At 36.9% G+C, this 23,224-nt stretch overlaps 1 protein-coding gene and 4 non-coding genes across 18 annotated transcripts in view; all 5 read left to right on the top strand.

Moving 5' to 3' along the window:
• LOC128243400 (chromodomain-helicase-DNA-binding protein 8-like) overlaps positions 1-20,183 on the top strand; it is a 53,799-nt gene extending 33,616 nt beyond the window's left edge. For 2 of the 14 annotated variants that reach the window (XM_052961162.1, XM_052961157.1), the window contains 18 exons: positions 382-471; positions 938-1,156; positions 2,711-2,969; positions 3,373-3,446; positions 5,058-5,263; positions 5,617-5,830; positions 6,278-6,411; positions 6,966-7,513; positions 7,687-7,773; positions 8,059-8,325; positions 8,743-8,866; positions 9,305-9,480; positions 11,227-11,334; positions 11,604-11,739; positions 12,140-12,285; positions 14,061-14,186; positions 14,714-14,830; positions 15,203-20,183. In XM_052961162.1, coding sequence (XP_052817122.1) covers positions 382-471; positions 938-1,156; positions 2,711-2,969; positions 3,373-3,446; positions 5,058-5,263; positions 5,617-5,830; positions 6,278-6,411; positions 6,966-7,513; positions 7,687-7,773; positions 8,059-8,325; positions 8,743-8,866; positions 9,305-9,480; positions 11,227-11,334; positions 11,604-11,739; positions 12,140-12,285; positions 14,061-14,186; positions 14,714-14,830; positions 15,203-16,420 — 4,249 coding nt within the window. In that variant the 3' untranslated portion in view covers positions 16,421-20,183. The remainder of the gene's footprint in view (positions 1-381; positions 472-937; positions 1,157-2,710; positions 2,970-3,372; positions 3,447-5,057; positions 5,264-5,616; positions 5,831-6,277; positions 6,412-6,965; positions 7,514-7,686; positions 7,774-8,058; positions 8,326-8,742; positions 8,867-9,304; positions 9,481-11,226; positions 11,335-11,603; positions 11,740-12,139; positions 12,286-14,060; positions 14,187-14,713; positions 14,831-15,202) is intronic. The other 12 variants (XM_052961171.1, XM_052961159.1, XM_052961165.1 and 9 more) reach the window with 12 other exon arrangements.
• On the top strand, positions 1,528-1,627 carry LOC128245201 (small nucleolar RNA U6-53/MBII-28). Its single transcript, XR_008263109.1, has one exon. It is a non-coding gene; the product is annotated as a small nucleolar RNA U6-53/MBII-28 (small nucleolar RNA).
• On the top strand, positions 1,738-1,837 carry LOC128245207 (small nucleolar RNA U6-53/MBII-28). The gene has a single exon (XR_008263115.1). It is a non-coding gene; the product is annotated as a small nucleolar RNA U6-53/MBII-28 (small nucleolar RNA).
• LOC128245205 (small nucleolar RNA U6-53/MBII-28) lies at positions 1,929-2,028 on the top strand. Its single transcript, XR_008263113.1, has one exon. It is a non-coding gene; the product is annotated as a small nucleolar RNA U6-53/MBII-28 (small nucleolar RNA).
• Positions 2,120-2,219, top strand: LOC128245203 (small nucleolar RNA U6-53/MBII-28). The gene has a single exon (XR_008263111.1). It is a non-coding gene; the product is annotated as a small nucleolar RNA U6-53/MBII-28 (small nucleolar RNA).
• Positions 20,184-23,224: the final 3,041 nt, after the last annotated feature.

Genomic DNA, 23,224 nt, shown 5'->3' with positions numbered 1-23,224 from the left:
TTGGCTAGTCGATGCTATCACGTGATATTACCAAGTTTGGTATACAGTTTAAATATTCCAACGTTTAAGGTAAGCCTTCGTAGCACAGTGGATACAACACTGGACTGCAATTTTGGCGACACCGCTTCAAACCCTGTCTCCGACTCGATTTTTTTTTTAACATTTTGGTGTTTTTTTTCTATTGTGATATCAAAGAGTAAAACATTTTATTAAATAATTGTCCTGAGATTTGTTACAGAAAAAAACTTTTTTGGTGCCAATCTGGTGTACAGTCCCTTTAAAGTCATCATCTTGTCAATCGCTCATTTAGGGTTTTGCAATGCATGTAAGTTACTTGGTGGTTTGCAATTATATTTGGTTTACCAATTAATCTGTTTACAGGGTGCTATTGCGAGTGCGAACCCTGTATTACCTGAAGCATGAGCTTCTGGGCGACGTTGTGGAGCAGATTGACAAGGGTCTTCATGTCAAGTATGTAACCGCAGTTTGATTTATGCATTGTGTTTTGCGTGAACATGCACAGTATAACAAAAATATACATAAAAATAGAGTAAGGAGCGAGGTTTCACTATTAGATCTATTGGTGTTTGTTTAAATTGGTGTGTATGACCAGTTTATTTGAAACCGATTTTGAAACATGATGTGATGAAATATGAGATCCAACTCTGATATGTGTCATGGAGATGGTATTAACATTTCTGATCATACAATGGCATACAGTAAAATTAGGCATAATGAACTTCATATCTGATAAATTGCCTTTTGCCTCAAAAATCCTTCCACCAACTTTGTACCAAAAGTACAAAACAATTATTTCAATGAGAATTGGAATGTATAACTAGCGTCAAAAATGAGGCAAAATTAAGATGATGCTTTCAAGACAGATACCTAGTCAAAGAAAAACTATTTTAACAAGAATTCGTATCCTGATTTCTAGGGATATAAACTTACCAGCACCAGTAGCAGACAACGAACCTCCGGTGTACTGGTGGGACGAGCTTGCGGACAAATCACTCCTGGTGGGCACGTACAAGCACGGGTATGAGAAGTATAACCTGATGAGGCAGGACCCACTACTTGTGTTCCTGGATCGGTGTGGGCCGCCAGATGGCGCTGCCCTAGCTGCTGAGATGAGGGAGGATGATGATAATGAAGGGTGAGTGAATGGGGTGGGGAAGCTTGCGTTTATGGGTGTATACATGCAACTGTGCAAATAGAGAAGTGAAAGGAACAATGTTCCCAAGTGCTCCTATTTTAAATGTTAATTTGAATATTCCCTGTCACCACTAGAAATAGTCTGTGATTGTCTGTCATCATTTGAATAGTGATTTAAAAGAGATTACAAGATGTATTAGCTATTGGCTAACTGTTTCGAGGACTTTTGTGCAACTGCATGTGTATATTTGGTTATATTTGAAGTATAACTTCAATTATATTTTGAACATTTTGTACATAGTGTTATATATTCAGAATTGGCTGTTACTAAAACATCTATAGAAAAGACTGAGAGATTTCTCTGTTGAACCATTCCAATGATGATTCGCCATGCTAATACTGAGTGCAGAGCTGGTTGACTTGACTGTCCCAGCGGCTCGATGAGTTAAAACAAATCTCTTGACTGAGGAATGCCATCATACAGTTTACTCATATGGTGAAATAATTCCAACAAAACGTTAGTGCAAGCAACTTAACTCAAGTGCATGTGATATGCCAAAGCTGGAACCCTATTTCGTACCATTCCAATGATGACTCGCCATGCTAATACCAAGTGCAGAGCTGGTTGACTTGACTGTCCCAGCCGCTCGATGAGTTGAAACAAATTTCTCGGCTGAGGAATGATAGAACAATTCAATCTGAAAATTACATAACATCTGCTTTGTTGATAAAATGGCATCTTGAAAACACAGACAAATTCCTATTTTGTACCATTCCAATGATGACTCGCCATGCTAATACCGAGTGCAGAGCTGGTTGACTTAACTGTCCCAGCCGCTCGATGAGTTGAAACAAATCTCTTGGCTGAGGAATGATAGAACAATTCAATCTGAAAATTACATAACATCTGCTTTGTTGATAAAATGGCATCTTGAAAGCACAGACAAATTCCTATTTTGTACCATTCCAATGATGACTCGCCATGCTAATACCGAGTGCAGAGCTGGTTGACTTAACTGTCCCAGCCGCTCGATGAGTTAAAACATATCTCTAGACTGAGGAATGACATAAAAAAAGTTAACTCATTTGTTGAAAAAACTTAAGTTGCGCAAAAATAATTAAGTGTAAGCAACTGGAGTACATGCAACAGTAAACATGTAAGTTCAGGGATCATGCAACATCGAGAATACGAGGAAAAAAGTCTACAAAAACTTTTGAACTTTTTTCTCTGCCGCCAGAAAGTCCATGTTGTTTTACAATTTATTTTAGATTGCAACAACCTTCAAATAGCAACATGGCAGCAAAATTCTAGGACCAAGGTGGCACTGTGGACCCAAGTACAGTTGCATAGGATTTAGGTTTATAGGGCTTGATAACAAACAGCTTAACCAACGCAGCCCCAACTTAATGAAAACTTTTCCTTAGAGTTAGGAAAACTTCTCCCTCTTTAAGGTCTAGCTTGATCCCTGAAATGGAAGCAAGTTTCACAACCATTTCTGTAATTAAATATGAGTTATAATTCCTTTATACAGTTTCTTGACAATTTTTCTTGCAGAGATGATATGGACGATGCAAGCATCCTAATGAATGAAGATGAGGACTCCCTAGCCTGTGCCTCTGATGCAGCGTCCACCCCACGTCGTGGCACAACTGCCCCCGCTCCAAAACCAGCACCTGCTGAGGGGGAGGAGGGTGATGATGATAAACTGCCATTCCCCACAGTGTCAGAGATGAACACACGGCTGAGGAGGATCATAACCACATACCAGAGAGACTTCAAGAAACAGCAGCTGAAACAACAGCAACAGGCAAAGGTGAGAAGTGAATTTGTAACTTTCATGCACATGTTACATTTATTATAACACGATTTTAAAATTCTTCTATGTGTTGTGAGGATTCTTCCTGGTAGAGAATTGCAGTCTGTTCAATTTTGACTGAGACTGAACAAGGGGAAGACATTCAAATGTATAAAAGCAAGTTATAGGTGAAAAATAAGAACTTAAAAGAAATCCTTTGGAATTTTTGGAAAGAAATGATACAGTATTTTTAGTTTGTCTGTTATTCATAGTAATTTTAAAAAGATAAGGTATTGTAACAGCATTGGTGCTTTTGCCGCACTAAACGAATCATGCACCTAATCATCTCGAAAAACAACAGGAGCATCAGATGTCTTGTTGTTGAGGGCATGTGTTACTTTTTAAAATCTGTATGTTTCAGAAAATGGAGAAGAGGGAAAAGCTAGATGCCATGTTCCGGGAGAAGGAGTCCCGCAAGAAGGACACTCAGCAGAAGTGAGTTGCCTCTAGTTTCAGTAGGGACAGAACTTAAAATCTTAGTGTGGCCAACTCATTAAGAATTCTAGGAGCTATTTTCAATAATGCAGTACAGCTTTTGAAAATCTCCAAGGTACGAAATCTCTGTAGGAAACTTGATGAAACCGCACCTCTGATACATATTTATTCATATTAACTTATGAAAAATCTTAAAGAAAATAGATGTTATTAAATATTTCTTCATTATGATTTTTTATCATCTGTTTTCCCAGAGAGCTTCAGGTGCTCTTGTAAAAGTTAAAAGAATGGAAGTGATGAAATATGAGATCCAACTCTGACAAAATGTTTTGGAGATGGCAAAATGATATCTGATCCTTCTTTCCTTTCTTCTACAGTCTTTACTTAAATATTATGATGCCTTTTGTTCATATCTGTGACTATAGTCGGTATTTTTAAAAGTTGAAAGATTGGAAGTGATGAAATATGAGATCCAACTCTGACAAAATGTCTTGGAGATGGCAAAATAACGTCTGATCCTCATTAACTATTTATATGAGGCTTTTTCCTACAATCGTGATGCACTGCATTTCTAACCCTGCTGTTATCTGTGCTCTGTCATCAACTGCTGGTAGTATAATTTTAAAGTTAACAGAATGGAAGTGATGAAATATGAGATCCAACTCTGACAAAATTACTTGGAGATGGCAACAATTGTATCTGATCCTTAACTTTTATTTCTTCAGTAAGTGACAAGCGACTATGGTATAATTTTAAAGTTAACAGAATGGAAGTGATGAAATATGAGATCCAACTCTGACAAAATTGCTTGGAGATGGCAACAATTATATCTGATCCTTAACTTTTATTTCTTCAGTAAGTGACAAGCGACTAGAGTATAACTTTAAAGTTAACAGAATGGAAGTGATGAAATATGAGATCCAACTCTGACAAAATTACTTGGAGATGGCAACAATTATATCTGATCCTTAAAAGATTATTTGTTTATCTATGAAGCATTCTCTTTTTACTGTATTTGAATCTCTTACTTTGTGCTCCCAATATAACTGTTAGCAGACATTTGACTTTTGTGTGATTTAATTAAAAGTTAACAGAATGGAAGTGATGAAATATGAGATCCAACTCTGACAAAATGTTTTGGAGATGGCCAAATGATATTGGATCCTCGTTTACTATTTTTATGAAGCTTTCTACTGCATTTGAAACTATTTTTGTTGTCTGTGCCCTCACATCAACTTATTATTGTACATTGTCTTAAAGTTCAAATTTTGGAAGAGATGAAATATGAGATCCAACTCTGACAAAATGTTTTTGATATGGCCAAATGATATCTGATCCTCCTTTTTATCAAGTAGATGAATGCACCTAGATTCTTGATTCACTTAATGGTGGTCTTGTAGTTTAGATGTCCGTCTCTCACCATAGAGTTTATGGGTTCAAGTTTCAAGGGAAATGTTCTCTTCACCACTTGAAAAGCATATCTGTAAAGTTTCTATCCAGGAATCGGACTTGAGTCTGGTTCATATCAGAATACATTTGTCTTCACAATAGAGGGTAAAAACATAGTTTCAACTGGAACCCTTGCTGTTATCTGTGCTTTGCCATCAACTGCAGGTGGACGCGAAGGGAGGAGTCAGACTTCTACCGCATGGTATCCACTTACGGAATCGAGTTTGACCGACACAAGGGCCGTTATATGTGGGACAAGTTCCGCATCATGGCAAAACTGGAGAAGAAGACTGATGAGCAGCTTACCGAGTATTTCATATCGTTTTACCATATGTGTCTCCGAGTGTGCCGCAAGATCAAGGAAGAAGGTCAGACTTGGAGTGTTGATTAAGGAGTGATTGTTCAGAAATTTGTAATATTAAAAATGAGAGAATGACAGTAGCCTTGTTATTGTTTAAAGGTGAAATAATGAATGATATAGCAGCTGATGTTGTCTATAACTTGTTAGGAACTCTGTTGATCACTACAGGAATAAAGATCTTTAAGTAAACAATGATGATGTAAACAATGATATTAAATTGTACAAAGGTTTGAACAGTCGGCCAAATGTCTTATATAGTGAAAACAACATGCGCATGTCACAGCCTATTTTCCAAGACTAATGTTTGTGTCTTTGTTCATAAGATGGAGGTCTAAAAAACTGTGAATGTTTACATTACAGCATACCCGCCAACCCCAGTGTACATAGAACAGATAACAGAAGAGAGAGCCAACCGATGTATTGCCCGTATCGACCTTCTCTCAAAGATACGAGAGGAGATTGTCGTCCATCCGAAGATGGAGCAGAGGATCAAGTTGTGTCAGAAGTCTCTTGACCTTCCTTCCTGGTGGATTAACGGCAAACATGATCGCGAGCTTCTCATTGGGGCTGCTAAGTAAGTAAAAAAGGAGATTTCCAGGGAGGAGGATGTTCAAGATGTATTTCTGATTTTCGTATAAAGAGCTTTCAACTTCAGATATCTGTATGGTTGTGGTGATTTGGACATTTATATAAAACTAGTAAGAAGTTCCTTTTCAAACACTTCCAACAGAAGTTCTAAGCCCCTTGACACTGGACGTAAATCCCTACTAAAACCAATTTTTCTGGATGTGGATATGTGTCTGTTGATTTCCCTGAGTTTCTATTACAACAACTGTAAATTGAGACATATCTTTTGTGATTATATGGACATATATGTAGGTTAAGTGAATTGCATATGAGTTTCAGTGAAAAACATTTGTCAGTAATTTTCCAGTGTATTATCTTAGAAATATTAAAGTTTATGAAGAAAAGGAGTTTGTTTCTTAAAATATAATGTTAATCATTCATTCATATATCTCAGACATGGGCTTGCACGCACAGACTACTACATCATGAATGACCCAAGTCTGTCCTTCATGGACTCGATCCGAGCGTACATGAAGGTCCACTCCATCTCCCCTGACGGCATGCTGGGAAAGGGGGCTGACAAGAAAGGTTGGTGCTTCCCTTGCACATGTATATTGTATGGCTTTGTAAGATAGAAGCATAGCATTGTGAGAATTGTCAATATGGTTGAAATCATAAACTTTTTGTATGATATTTTCATTTGCTGACATCTTAGTATGTGGATCCCCATGTTCACCTAAAAAATCTGATTAATGTTCCTACAGTACAAGATCAAAATAATAATTTCACTGTAACTGTCAAACAAGCTTTATGACTTGATATGTTCTAGTTGGATGACATGAAGTAAAATCTTATGACTTAAATACAACCTCATTTACCCACACATTGCCAACACAAAATCTGACACAGGCAGTGTGTATCGGATATGTGTATCGATTAGTGGCAGTAGACAGACCTTAAACACCCATAAAAGTTGTAATTCTTGATGATTAAGCCCAGTACTTGATGAATGCCATTCTGCAATTAAATTGGCTGAAAATGATGGTTGTATTTTAAATCTCAGAAAAATGGTTTATTTTCATCTTGCTTTGTTCCTTTTGTGCACTGTCGAGATCAAAGTAATACTTTGTGCTTGTTTCCAGATGTAAAGAAAGAGAAGGTAGAAAGTGCTGATGTAAAAAAGGAAGAGGGGGAATCCTCTGAAGAAAAGCAGGACAAAGAACCTAATGCAGAGGTTAAAAGCGAACAGTCTGATAAACCAGAAAAGACTGAAGACAGTGACCAAGATAGTGCTGCTAAAGCAAAGGACCAAAAAGATGAAAGTGATGCCAAAGAACAAACTAGTCCAGAGAAAGAAAAAGGGAGTGAAGAAAAATCTGACACTGATGGTGAAAAACTGAGTCCTGTCAAAAATGAGATAAAGGATGAAGTTAAAGAGGAAAGAACTGAAGAGCCAATGGAGGATGAGGATGATGATGATACAGATATTGATGAAAATGGTGCTTTAAATCTAGTGGGAAAGACTGAAAAAGATGTTGGTGTGAAAGATAAAGACAGAAAAAATGTTAAGAGTGAAAAAGTTGATGTTGATAAGGTGGATACGGTAAAGTCAGAGAAGTCAGAAAAAGTGAAGTCAAAAAGTGATTCTGTGAAAAAGGAATTGAAAGAAGAAAATGGGGATCCAGATGAGGTGAGAATAAAAGCAGAAGTTTGTATGTAAGAACAAGCTTTTTGATGTTTTCACAGTCCAAGCTAAAATAATTCCTACAAACCAGTGATAAAATAAGGAATCTCATATAGCATGTTAATAATTAACACCATATAAAGTTAGGTTCATGTATGTGCGTTGTTGCCCCATTTCAGGAGGTGCGACTCGCTATGGAGGGGGAGGATTCTCAAGCTGATCTTCTTTCCAGTGTCTCCCAAACTCTTCTTGCACAATGGCCAAAGGTTAGTGACAAATAAAAAATGGTTGAAGAAAAAAATTGAGGTATTGTCTTGACCTTGGCATCATTGTTGGTGTTGGCATCAACAAACTTGGCTATAACTCAAAAAAATGTTCTATATATTCAAATGAAACTTGATACACATGTTGCTAGAGACAATACATGCATGTACAACAGGGTTTGTAATTCATGGATTAGTGTTTTCTCTGCAGGGATCCTGTTTACTGAGGCATAATATCAAAACCATGAATGTTTATACGCAAAATTAAACCAGAATCTCCTATTCCAGGACCGCATAGTATTCCATCGGCTGGAGCAAATCTGCTACTGTATTGAGACTGGTGACTGGCCGTTCCCTCCAAAGATGAAGAATGTACACATCCTTGGCATTGACTCCAGCAGCAATACCCCCACACGCTCCCTCACCCCTTCCTTGACCCCTAAACTGGAAGAAGAGAGTCGGCCGAACAGCGCTGACCGAATGTCAGGGGTTGACAGGGCAGAGAAGGCAGCTGCCACCAAGCGGGAAAGAGACTTCGAGGTACAGATGGCGGAGGTAATAGGTGTTGTGATGTAAGGAACAACAAACAGGCTTCCTGGTTTATTAATACAGCTGTATAGTTCTTTTTTTAAATTGGTCTGTTTTTCAAAGTAAACAGTCGAAAGAGCCTTGCTGTTAACAATATCATTATTCTTGGCAAAAAAAATGCATTATTTTTTCTTGGCCATACCTCAAAACCTTTTAGAACAGGATCATGAAATTTATTACAAATGTTCACCAGGAATATTTGCATATGTGAAGCAAGTCCTGTAACTATGTTTCCAATTGCAGAAGGTAGATGGCTCTGTTAAATGTTTTATTCACACATCATACCTTGTAAATGATAGTTTGTAAGATATTAAGGTGCTGATATCATACTGATGAAGTGTTTACAGTTGTGAACAAAGTTCAAATTGATAATTTCATTTTTAGGGGGAGAGCCTCAAGATGACATTCCACAAGAAAGAGAAAAACAAGAGGATGATGGAAGAAGTAGAAAAAGGTGGGATTCATTCATTGAAATGCCTTAATTCCCTTCCAAGAGGTCATTCTGCATGTAAGTCGGTGTAGAATGTTGCGGCAAGGCTTGCATTGAAGATTGAAAAGTATTTCACACTTTGTTCTAGCAGTCTAGGAACATTTTCAGCTCGAAAGTCAGGGTAATGTGTTAACCTTGGTATCATTGTCATTTTGGAGTGAAATTTCTTGGACCTTGACAACAACCAAAAATTCATTAAAATATATTCAAGATACTTGATTAACATTTTGCAAGAGAACACATGTACAGCAAGACCCATAACCCTGGCTTTAATAATGATTTAGAAATGCCTCTTGTTGGATATAAAAAAAACACGGCTTACAACAGACAAGCGTTGGCGTAAACTCTGCAGAGCTTTTCTTTCTTCTACTTTTATGGGTAAATTTTCATCAAACCTGTGTAGTGTAGATTGTTGAGTTGCAAAAATACCTTATTTTTCATTTGTTTTTTTCTCAGCACAACGTATCCAGGCCATCCTGGCGCAGAGTATGGCATCATCACAGGCAGCCTCAAGTGATGATAGCCAACAGGAATCGTTGGCGAGCATGTCGACGACTCAGGTATCGTGGACTCCGTGGCTTCCTTCCACGCCCCCTCCTCCTTCTCATACGTTACACACGCTCAACATGCAGGTCGGTAAATACAGACAACAGTACAGCATGCCTCGCAGGACACACTCTGGGGTGCTCCAGGGGTGTGGCCGGAGTTAGCAGTCTCCTTTTCTTTTCTTTTTTGGTTTATTAGAGCTTTTTGGAAATATTATTCTTTTTTTATCAGAGCTTTTTGATTCATGTAGCTTGAACATATTATTCTTTGTTTATCAGAGCTTTTTAGTCAAGTAATTGCTTAAATGTGCAGAGTGTTTTCTGGTGTATATGGGGTGCAGTGATAGTATTATAAAGCTTCATTTTTCATGTTTGCTTTTAGATTTTGCATTTCTATATACAGTGGTTGGCTTTTATTTTGGACACTTTATTTACATATTTTGGTACATACAATATTGTTTCTGTATTTTGTTGCTCTGTCTGGGTTAAATACCGTTATTGATAAGTGAGCCTTGCCAGTTTATCAAAAAGTCATTTCAACACACATTTAATAAATATTTCAAAAAGCCTTTCATTGGTAATAAACAAAACACATTCTTGATTGACATTCTGCAACATTCAAAATGGCTGTGCTCATCATGTCAAGAATAACAGTGTTTTGTTAATTACTGTTGAAGGGCTATGCCTGAAGTATAAATTGAATGTGTTGCAATAACTGTGATATAACTACTTCGCTGTGGAGGATAATGAAGAATTTACAAGTGTCAACATATAGCATGAAGCTGTTCCTGATGAAGGGAAAAAAATCTTACACTTCCGCTTGAAACAATAACCAACATGTTCTTATGAAGATAAAGTATCTGTTCTTCAGTGATATTTTGAACTTTCTTTCGAGACTATTTTAATGCCAAATCAATTCATTTTCATTCATAATTTGCTGGTTTATTTAGTCACCAAGTGCAGAGCTGGTGGACTTAACTGTCCCAGCCGCTCAATGAGATGAAACAAAACCCTTAGACTGAGGAATGAATGCCCTTTTTCAATGTTCCTTCTGCATCCGACTATTCCATGGCTAAAAAGCTCCTGAATTCAATTCAAAATTACATAATTAAATTCAAAACAAGAACACATGTCCTGCTTGTGTGTTGTCTGTAGTTTTCTACCCACCTGTATGATAGTTACTCCAAATAAGTTGTAAGCTCGCCTTTTTTTGGAACAAAAGAAGTTGAGGCTTTGTCATAGCCTTGGTGTCATCACTGTAGCAAAAACTTGAACCTTGGACATAACAAATAATCGTTTCAAGATATGATTCTATATGAAACTTGGTACACATGTTGTTAGAGACAATACGCACACGTATAGCAAGCCACATATCTATGTCCTATACTTGGCACTTTAGTATGCCCCTTTTTAGATTGAAAATAAAGTCAAAACCGACCAGCATTGGCTTTGCAGCGCTCTTGTATATTTATTTTATATTTATAATTTTCGTAGGTTTTGTGCAGAAATGATTGCATGATGATAAATGTATAAAACAATTGATATGACGACGAAATCTGATTAAGATTGCCCTCAATAATTACCTTCATTGTTTTAAACAAGAATGTTTTAAAAACTAAGTACACTGCTTTTATCTTTATGACTAGTAAGTTATGAATATAAGTTTTTTTTAGCCGTCATGTCAATTGACTGTAAGGATATTATATCTAATGTTAAATAATTGTGAACATGAAATATATAAGAACATACATTATGATGTTCCTTCATGACATTTATTTTACCTTCATATATAATACATACTAGTCAAGTTAATGTTTTGCTATAATTGTTAAGTTGATGTTTGACCTTGGAAAGCGATGTCTTGTACAGGGTGGCGCCGACAGTCCTTTCTTAAATGGTAGTGGACTAACAGAGGATGAACTGCTGATGAACAGACACCTGGTCAGTAAATTTACTGAGATGTTCATTTAGGGTATATTGTATTACAGATTTTCAGAATGGCTTACTACATTGTTACATGTTTGTACAATGTTTATGTAATGTAGCCCATGTAAAAGGATTTTAAGTGTTATTGTGAAATAAACATTGATTTAAATGAGATTCCCAAATATTAAAATCCCTTAAAATTTGTCTGATCTTTATGACTAAACAGTATGTATAACTACATACAGATATGATATGATGCAATAACACAGCTTCATTAACTTTAGCTGGAGCAGGGCCTGTTGTTCCCGCGTACAGGTCGGCGTGGCCGTAAGAGGAAGGAGGAGAAGATGGCTGAGTTGGCCATGGCTGAGGCCCTAGCTCGGAGACAAACAGCCAGGGCACTGGCTGGGCTTGACAACGGTAGGTTGGGGCTTGTATTGCTCAACATTCATTGTAACATCAACCAGTGAGTTGATGGCTGGGCTAGCCTTGGCCCCAGAATAAATATAGGTTTCTACTCAATTTTTGCCCAAGAGTAATATATGTAACCTGACCAGACAGTAGTACTGATAAAAATGTCAAAGATGTAGTTTCTAGCTTGATACCGTTAGCTTTATTTTTTATCAGGCTTAAATTTGAAGGGAAAAAAGCAAAAACTAATCTTGGATTGCTTCAAAGTATAAAAACAAAACTTAAAAAAAGCTTTATACTACATAAATCTCTAATTTCAAGTTTAATGAAATCCAATTAAGCTTGGATTGGTTCCGAAGAAAGTTTAATATTCATCAAGTTTATAACGATATTAATTGTTCTACTACAGATTCCCGCGTGCCTTTGATCAACCTAGAGGATGGATCACGACTGTCCGGGGAGGAGGCCCCACTGAAGAAAAACCTTGAGACTTGGCTCGACAAACACCCTGGCTTCATGGTTGACAGTAGGGAAGAAATAGAGGAGGGAGAAATTGTAAGTCTGCGTCATATTGTGTCATTGTTGTTTATATTGTGGGAAACATGATAGTGTATTGACTTCTGAAAGTGAAAATTGTCATCTTAGTGTGGTTTGGCATGTGGCTGTTGAAGTTGTTTGTTCTCTAGCTAGTCATGTATTAAGTTTGTGGTTGTTTTGATTTTGTAATTGTTCATGTAAATATAAATGTATACAGATAGGATAATGAACCTTATTGACAGTTCCATGGATGAACTCCTGTTTCTTGTTTTGTAAAATTGATTTTTAGCTCGACTATTCGAAGAATATGGAGAGCTATACTACTCACCCAAGCGTCGGCTTCGGCGTTGGCGTCACATCTTGGTTAAGGTTTTGCGTGCAAGCACACATAGGTTAATATCTCAGCAACTACTTGAGGTATGGCATTGAGACTTGATACAATGGTACTCAACCATCCAACTTAATTAATTAACCAAGTTGGATAACTCTACTTTGCATTTAATGCAAATAATAGGCCTTTATTATTCGACTTAGAAATTCTGGCTAAGTTTTTGCGTCCAAGCATACATAGGTTAATATCTCAGCAACTACTTGAGGTATTGCATTGAGACTTGAAACAATGGTACTCAACCATCCAACCTACTTAATTGACCAAGTAAGATAACTCTTGTTTGCATTTAATTCAAATTTAATAGGCCTTTATTATTCGACTTAGAAATTCTGGTTAAGGTTTTGTGTGCAAGCACACATAGGTTAATATCTCAGCAACTACTTGAAGTATTTCATTTAGACTTGATACAATGGTACTCAACTATCCAACCTACTTAATTTACCAAGTTAGATAACTCTAGTTTGCATTTAATGCAAATAATTGCCCTTTATTATTCGACTTAGAAATTCTGGTTAAGGTTTTGCGTCCAAGCACCCATAGTTTAATATCTCAGCAACTACTTGAGGTATTGCATTGAGACTTGATACAATGGTACTCAACCATCCAACCTACTTAATTAACCATGTACGATAAGTCTAGTTGCATTTAATGCAAATAATTGCACTTTATTATTCGACAAAGAAATTCTGGTTAAGGTTTTGCGTGTTAGCACACATAGGTTAATTTCTCAGCAACTACTCAATGTATTGCATTGAGTCTTTATAGAATGGTATTCAACCACTCAACGTAATTGAATAACCAAGATATATAACTGTATTTTGCAAATTCTGGTTAAAATTTTCCATGTAACCACATTTATGTTAATATCTCAGCACATCATGAATTGCATTGAAATCTAATCTAACAGTGATCCATGCATTTTTCGCCAAAACTTTTCAATCCTTACACTGAAAAGTGGCGGAATAGTCGAGCGCGCTGTCTCTGTGACAGCTCTTGTTAATATATGCTGTCAAAGCAAAGAGTAAGTCTTTTTCTGTTAGATAAATGTTCAGATGACACATTTGGAGAAAAAAAATTGCAATGCTGTGTGATTATTAAGACGTTTACCAGGACTATCTGATCCTTGAAATGCATAAAAAATGGCACTAGGCCCATTTCAAAAAAGATCTTGAATAGCCAATCTTAGGCATAAATTGAAACTAGATTAGTATGATAATAATATTATTTTGCTACATATTTGTGTGAATTAAACTTGAGCCTGTATTGAAAATGAACACAAGTTGAGGTAACCTAAAACCATTTGTTGCCTAATAGTGACCTTAATGCAGATTGGAGATTATAAAGTTACGACCAATATCCTTGAATGAAATGGACCCCTGATCATTGTCCTTGGTGTATGTAGGTGCCATCTGACTTTGGGGAGCGGCGTAAAGGCAGGAAGCCAAAGTTTGACCCGGCCTTCCTTGAGGTGGAGAAACTGACAGGGGAGGAAAATGTGTCTGTTATCAACAGACTAACTGGCAAAAAGGTGCGCCTTTAAGTGATGTTTGCTTCAATCTTACTGATGTTATATCATGCGTTTGTATAGAATTTAATGCTTAGTCAAGACTTAAATAACACGACGTCTAAATCGGATTACAACTGCCCTCGATAATTACTATCAAAAGCATATATATACAGTCGAAACTCGTTGGCTCGATATCCTAGGGATATCGAGACAATGGGTTTTGACTGTATTTAATCCAGGTTCATGCCACTAGTGTAAGTAACTACACTCGCCATTGGTTAAACAGTTATAAGTATTTATATCAGGGCGGTAGGAGTTCTTAACATTTATAAACATTGTTAAGTAAGAGATCTTTTATGATAGTTTATAGTTGGATAATCCATGAACAAATTTTTGCAAACATTTTAAAAACAATTAAGAATAGGTTTCTTTTCAAAGTCTTCATGTTGCGTTGTATGATACTTGCATAAACCTATTGTTCTTATCCTAATGAGAATGCTTTAAATGTTGTTTTATATTTGTTGAAAAGTAAGTGTGTATCTTCACAGATAACTGGTGCTAAAGCTCCGCCACTGCGGTATCTAGCCGAGTGGTTGGAGCAAAACCCCATGTGGGATGTGGACCCTAAATGGGCGGAGCTTGTGCGAGCAAAGGTACGCGACCCGGTATGGTAACTTTCTTATTTTTTGCGTGTCGTACTCTGCATGGGCTATTGTGGGCTTCAGCTTCAAGGCATAACTTTGGCTGCTTTCTACATCTGCATGTAGATATGGTTCAGGGTGAAATTATTGCTGTTTATCATTTAATGTTAGTTTAGCTGTTATTTTCATTCTTGAATCTTTTTCTTTCCTACGCTATGTAATCATGTCCTTTTTAACACATTTCAGGTCTTTTAACAAGCTTTTCTAAATTGGCAAATTTTGTATGTTTGCAGTATTTTCTCTGCATTTAATTTTTGTTAAATTGAAATTTCTTCACCAATTTTTATTTGTGCGAAGATAAATCTAGGATCTATTTCATATATGCTCTCCTTTCAGGGCTCACTACCAAAGCAGTTGCTTCCGAGGATTGTGACCCCATCGCGGAGAGGTCGTCGCCCAAGAGACAGCCCTCTGTCACATTCCATGCTCGGGGTGTCGGACCCCCACCAGGCGGCAGCCATGGCCGCATCCATAGAGGCTGCACAACTGGCCCAGCTCATGGCTGCTGGCTTTGGAAAGATGCCCATGCCTTTTGGCTCCATTCCTGGCCTGGGCTTCAACCCCATGTTGGGTTTGCCAGGGTTTGGCCTTGGTCTTCCTGGGACGTCTGCGGCAGAATCTACACCTTCTAAGTCAGAATCAAAGAGCAAGGAATCCAAGGGTTCAAGCTCAAAGGAGGATAGGGATAAACATAAAGAGGAAGACAAGAATGCCAGCCCCCACCCGTCATTCCCGCTCATGTTCAACCCACTGATGTACAACCCTGCCCTTCTTGCTGCCCACGGGCTTGCTAACTTTCCGCTTCCCACCAGTATGGCGGGCCTCATGGACCCCGGCCTCATTAATGGGCACAGTAGTAGTAGTAGCAAGGAAGAAACAAGTACTAGCTCTTCTAGCAGAAGGGAAAAATCCTCCCATAAAAAATCAGAACTGTTTGAACGTGGAATGGTAGAAGATCTCAGTATACGGAGCAAACGAAAGGAAGTGATAGAAAACACAACAGAGGCTCATGGGGCTAGCAAGCCAAAGTTGAACAAAGATATGAGCTTTGAAAATGATGACATGCCTTGTGATCTCTCCATGAAATCAAAGTCAAAAGAAGACAAGTCCAAACAAAAGATATGCAGCTCAGATAAACTCAGTAGAATTGTAGACACACTGAAATGCCGTGTGAACAAAATGGATGAAAAACCGTCAAAGTATTCTGAGGAGGATAATCGTAGAAACAGCTTAGATGCTGCTTTGAATCTTAAAACTGAGAGTGGATCAAGTCATAGAGAGGAGTCTCGGTCAGGCTCATCCAGTAAAAAGGACTCATCAGGCGCTTTGTCTCATAAACACTCACCGTCATCATCATCAACATCGAGTCACTCTAACCATACCTCAAAAGAACCTGTTCCAAAAATAGTTCAGGAGCTGCTGGCTGCTAAACAGCAGAGAGACCATGATGAACTGCTAGGTGCTTCAAAGAAAGTGAAAAAGGCAAGCTCCAAGTCTACCATCTCACAGGAAGATGAGAAATTGAGTGCTGCCGAAGGGAACGACTCAGACTGATCTTCTTGAAAGTGTCCTACATGTTGCGTAGGATTGTGGTCCATATCGGAGCTATGTGTACATGAAGTTGGCATTTTGATTCAAGTTGAATGGTTCACGGTAGAACCATGGTCCATATACTTTGAAGTTTGAAGTTACATGTACATTTATGTGGCGTTTTGATATGAATTGATCTGCTGTTTGCCAAATATCTTGGTCGAATTATTGTGTTCTAATAAGCTAAATGACAATTATTTTCTATGGGTTGTGAACCAATGATTTGTAATAATCATTAACGTGGCGAGTGTTATTTATTGAGGTGACTGTAAACACACTGTATGACTGAAACTGATTTGCTTGTATGTTTATAAAGTTGCTGCATTTTGAGTTGTATTTTCCTGATATTTACTGACAAAACGTGTTGTAATTTCTGCTGCTGCTGTTTTGTTGCTGTGTTCGAAGTTTTGCTCAGTTTAAGTATTAAGAAAATACTTCACATGTGCATTTTCACATTCATGCATTTTTGATATTAATCGATTATTTGAAGGAACAAATGTCATTTATATGGTTGATTTGTGTCTGTTTCTCACATTTCAAAATTTCTATTTTTGCACTTCGTCATAATTTATAATATATATATGTACTTACTGCATATAATTTACTTAGGGTTTTAGCCAAGATTTAAAAGGGCAGAGTGCTGCAGAAAAGAGGCTGGCTGCTGAAAAGGGTACATTGTGTTGGCCAATATTATTAACTTGACAGAAAATGATAGAAGTTGTGTTTGTTTAGGTAATATCTGCCAAATGTATTATGTTTGTATGAATTTATAATCATAAAAGTAATTTGCTTTTTAACTAATCAAAAGCAATATTTGACTATCTTGAGCATTCAATGCTATGAAGGCAAAAGGGTTGACCTGCTGATCTCCATGAGGGGAGAATGGTGCTACCAATAAAGGGTAGGGTGCAGCACCCTTCTTAACTCTTCAGCTAAAACCCTATTTACTCTATATAGAAGAAACACGCCTAGAATTCATCCTGTTGTCCTAGGTGACATTTAGTGCAAAACTTTAGATATGTACAAGTTAAGTACAACATTTAATGTAGATAATTATTGATATGTTAATTGAAATAAAGCGGCATCATTACTTTCTTTACTGTTGAGGGGAATGAATATTTTTGCACATGTACATAGATGTGTACTGCTGGTCATTTTGATTGTTGATATTAAACACCTTCTTGCTTGAACCTTGCATGTTTACTATTGGCTTGATTGTTAAATGATACTACCCTCTTTTCGTGAAGAGCAATTCTTATTTTGATAGTGTTTTCTTAAATATTTGTAAGAGCTAAAATATAACATCCACTTCTTTAAGAGTTTCAAGCTAATTAGGGCCAGTTTTGATTTGTCGAAGTATTATAATTATTTTAGAATAGAATCTTACAGTAGTGCCATTTTATGCATATCATTTTGCTGCTGCCTTTTGTAAAATGATTTACAGTATATAATAACTTTTCAAGAAAACTTGTTGGAGGAATTTTTAAAACGGTAGACTTGCATTTTTAATGATAAAGAACCTTTCAGTGTTATTATTGATAATGACAGGGTTTTAGCCAGGTTTTAGGAAGGCTGTGGTGGGGTAGTGCAGAAAGGGAAAGGGTGCTAAGGTTTAAAAGGGCACATTGTATCAGGCTAGCTAAAACCCTAGAGACGTGATAGAAAAGAACAAAATGATGACATATAGAATCTGGTTTGTACATTTTTGTGCTGGTACACAAGTGGTATAACGAATAAAAGTTAAGATGCATTTTGTACACTAGTAGTTTTAGAGTGACAAGTTGATGCGTCCTCATGTGTAAGTAAATCTCATATATTATTTATTACAAGTGGATGCTTGCTATTTGTATACATTCAGGCATTAGCTTGTGACTCAAATAAAACAATATACATCTACTTTGCCATTGTCAATGTCTCTATTGTCATGCCAAACACCAGGCCATGTATTACAGAAGCAATATTGATTAAGAACATTTTAACTATTGTAACTTGAGTGTAAAATTGGGATTTTTTTTTTATAGTTCTTGAAAAAACTTATTAAAAATTAAAGTTTCAATATTGTAATTGCAGAATATATATAAGGAATAACCACATCTACCAGTGGTATAAAACAGTAAAGAAAATTGCGGAACTCAAGGAAAAGATACAATTCTCACTTGCTTCTGTAATACAGCCCCTGGAAGAAAAATGACCTAAAAATTGAATTACTTATAACTGGTCAAGTGTGTGCTTGTTTCAGCCAAAATGATTATGGCTTCTAGTACAAGTTTACTGTGAGATTCACTTCTGGTAGAGGCCTATCTTATACATGTTTAAACATTCACACAACTTGTAGGCATGAGTTGATATCTTCAACAACATTACAAGTGTTGCTAAAATTCAAATCGTTTAAGCACCTAAATTGTAACCAAACCATTTCCATATCCAGTTATTTTAGGAATGCACTTTTTATCTAAATAATAATGGCTGATATTTTGTTTGTATCATGGGTGAATACTGTTTGTTTGCATAGGCAAGTGTCAACAGGGGGGATGAGATTGAATGAATGTATTTATTTGTGTGATTTTTTTATGTAAAAATATATTTTCATAGCAATAGTTGTACAGTCTGTGGTGTCGAGCATTTTGGTCAGATATATATATGTGGAACAAGAATACCTTATATGTTATCGAATCGACCAGAGGATATATTTACCAAGGAATTGTTAGAGTTCTTTGAACATGGTACCTGTATGTACCAAAGAGCATGGTTTTACATATTTGAGGAAATATCCTTCTGTAGCTAGGGACATGTCTTTTTGGTTGAGATCTGAGTAGTAAGCCAGGGATGATACAATTCACAATGAATCCTGAAACCTGGATCAAGAGTTTTCAATTTCAGACTGTTGGTCTTTTGTTTTTGCTGGTCATTTGCATTGAATATAATAAGAACTACCTTTGAATTAATTGAAATGACTTTGAAAATATTCTATTAAAGCACCTTAAACTTGTTCAAATCGTTATAAATCATCTAAGACATAACCGCCATAAGCATAACATTTTACTATCTATCCCTCGTACTTCCAACTGTTTTTTTCAGGATTGGGATTTTCAGTCTGTTATCATCTCTGGTGAGCTCCAACCCTGCTGATTTAAGTTGTCCGAGTGTGTTCAAGTAGAGCCATACTCTGGTAAAACCAAGAACTATATCTCAGGGAAAAGTTATGTAAAATATTTGAAAAATATTTATAATCTTTAGTTCCTGTAAGATTTTACTGTAATTGCTCTTGAAGATTAGTTTTGCTTGGCACTTGGTTGTTTTTTCTACTAGAATGTTACAATGTATGTACATAGACTACAGACTTAAAAACAAGGACAATACATCTTGATATCAACATGTACTTTGAAACTGACAAGACCCTATTACATTTGTTAAATACTCATTCAAAACCAAAACATAGTTTCAGTATTAGGTCATGAATTGGCTCTGCATTATCAATTTGTCATACCGTAAAATGAGTGTGAAGCATTCTGAAAACAGTGGTTTATGTTTGTTCCATTATTTGCTATAAGATTTACAAAGCTGTCTACTTCCATGATATATAATTTCCTTGAGTTGTACTTGATTTGCTACTTTTCTTCATTATGGTTCATTTTTTACAATATTTTGTATGTGACTTTGTCAAGACATTTTTGAAAATATTTTGTAGATGAAATAAGTAATTTAAAAAATAAAGATGAAATGTGCAGTTTGTGTTTGTTTGAAATGGTACATGTATCTTGTAGATATCTTCTGGACCTGTTTACAATACTAATGAAAAATTTCCAGAGAAAGGCGTTAAGGTAACCCATGTTCAATAATGTTAACCTTGGATGCCTGGTGACCCCATATAACTGATATCAGTTGTTTTGATCTTGAAAGATCGAAAAAAATGTGCAATTTTTTAATTAAAAGAACAAAATACAAGTTGTGATAACTAGTCTTGCATGTATTTTGGTCGTTTTTGTTATTTTAATAAACATGTTTTATTGCCTTTTTTCTTTCAACATGATCGGTATTTACAACAATGATAGAGAGTATACAAAAAGCAAATGGGTTGGACGTAGCCCATTTGCTTTTTAGCTCACCTGAGCACAAAGTGCTCAAGGTGAGCTATTGTGATCGGTCTATGTCTGTCGTCCGTCGTCAACAATTAGTTATAATTTTCTCTCCTAAACCGCTTGGACAATTTTGATGAAACTTCATAGGAATGATCCTTGGTTGGTGCTTTTTCAAATTTGTTCAAAGAAATGAATTCCATGCAGAACTCTGGTTGCCATGGCAACCTAAAGGAAAATGTCAAAAATTGGTTATAATCATCTTCTCCTAAACCGCTTGGACAATTTTGATGAAACTTCATAGGAATGATCCTTGGTTGGTGCTTTTTCAAAATTGTTCAAAGAAATGAATTCCATGCAGAACTCTGGTTGCCATGGCAAGCTAAAGGAAAATTACAAAACTTTTTATGGCAAATACTATGAAGCCTAGTGCTTAAATATTTGGTGTGTAACATTGTTGATTGGTTATCTACCATGTTTATTCAAATTATGCCCCTGGAGAAAAAATGGCCTCAGCCCGTGGGCTACAAGTTCATTATAAATACATTTTGTTAAAATCTGATAGTTATGTAAAGTTTACTCTTGAAGCAAGGGCAGCAAGTCTTGCTATATGGTCTCCCTTTTTGTTGGAGATTCCACTACTTTGTATTTTTAGTAACAAGGGAATAGACTTCTGAGGTAATTATTGTCCTTTTTTTAGGTTCATAGATTCAAATAATTATTATACACTATTCTTTAGAAGAAATTTCATTTTTACTTAACAATAAATTAGATAATCAGACTTTTCCATTGAACTTCATGTAGATTATTGTCCACGCAGATGCTACATTCTTATCTTCTGTGTGGATAGTGTTATTCACTTAAAACTTATATAAAGACAAAAGTTTTTTATTAACATTAGAAGGAATGTGATGTTGTCCCAGATGGCTAAATGTGATAATATTAGTTGAAGGTGCTGAATATGATCTCATATTTGACTTTTAGAGCTTAAGGCAGTTTATTGATTTTATTGGATGGTGCACTGTTTGTTGTTTGTGTATCTATACTAAAAGTTCTTTCAGTGTGCAAGCAATATAACATAGTTTTGTCAGTGTGCAGGCAATTGAACCAAGTCCTGTCAGTGTGCAGGTATCTGTACTAAGTGCTGTCAGTGTGCAGTCAATTATCAAGTCCTGTCAGTGTGCAGGCAACTAAACAAAGTCCTGTCAGTGTGCAGTCAATCACCAAGTCCTGTCAGTGTGCAGTCAATCATCAAGTCCTGTCAGTGTGCAGGAAACTGTGACAAGTCCTGTCAGTGTGCAGGCAACTGTGACAAGTCCTGTCAGTGATTATCCAGGCAACATGTCTGACCAGTATGTTTTTCAATATTCTTTGAGAACAAATATCAAGCTATATTGATAACAAAGGTTAAACTCTTACTCAGGTGAGCGGTTTAGGGCCATCATGGCCCTCTTGTTGTATACTCTATATCACTGCCTTCCACCACCTCGTTTATATGGCACAATTATCCGATATTTTATCGATTCGAGTCAATTTGACAGATTATTGGTTTTTCACTTTCGCAATGGCGGACATGTAAATTGAAGAGTATTTGACAGGGGAGATAATTCGTTCTGTACTATTAAATAGAATCGTCTATACCGATCATGTTGAAAAAAAAAGGCAATATAATAAGTTTATAACAATTTCGTTCATATTATCAATAATAAAGCAATACATTTTCACCTGTCAAGGCATCATAAGTCTACATTATTGCCAACAAAAGCATGTGTACCTAAGATACCTTTCCTTCAATTTATTGAGAAATTTGATACAGGCAGGAATAATGAATAATGTTTCCAGTGTGTGGCCTTGACCTTTAAGGTATGCAGCTGGAACATGTGTGGCCTTGACTATTAAGGTATGCAGCTGGAACATGTGTGGCCTTGACTATTACAGTATGCAGCAAGAACATGTTAGGCCTTGACCATTAAGGTTTGCAGCTGGAACATGTGTGGCCTTGACTATTAAGGTATGTGGCTGGAACATGTGTGGCCTTGACTATTAAGGAATGCGGCTGGAACATGTGTGGCCTTGACCTTTTTCGGTATGCAGCAGGAAAATGTGTGGCCTTGACCTTAAAGGTATGCAGCTGGACCATGTGTGGCCTTGACTATTAAGGTATGCGGCAGGAACATGTGTGGCCTTGACCTTTAAGGTATGCAGCTGGACCATGTGTGGCCTTGACTATTCAGGTATGCAACTGGAACATGTGTGGCCTTGACTATATGTGGCTGGAACATGTGTGGCCTTGACTATTAAGGTATGCGGCTGGAACATGTGTGGCCTTTACCTTAAAGGTATGCGGCTGGAACAAGTATGGCCCTTGACTTTTAAGGTATGCGGCTGGAACATGTGTGGCCTTGGTAATTAAGGTATGCAGCTGGAACATGTGTGGCCTTGACCTTTTACGGTATGCAGCTAGAACGTGTGGCCTTGACCTTAAAGGTATGCAGCTGGAACATGTGTGGCCTTGACCTTTAAGGTATGCAGCTGGAACATGTGTGGCCTTGACCTTTAAGGTATGCAGCTGGAACATGTGTGGCCTTGACAATTAAGGTATGCAGCTGGAACATGTGTGGCCTTGACCTTTAAGGTATGCAGCTCGAGCATGTGTGGCCTTGACCTGTAAGGTATGCAGCTCGAGCATGTG

This window comes from Mya arenaria, chromosome 8 (genome assembly GCF_026914265.1).
Source record: "Mya arenaria isolate MELC-2E11 chromosome 8, ASM2691426v1".
Classification (NCBI taxonomy): Eukaryota; Metazoa; Mollusca; class Bivalvia; order Myida; family Myidae; genus Mya; species Mya arenaria.
This window is presented reverse-complemented; position numbering and strand designations above follow the sequence as displayed.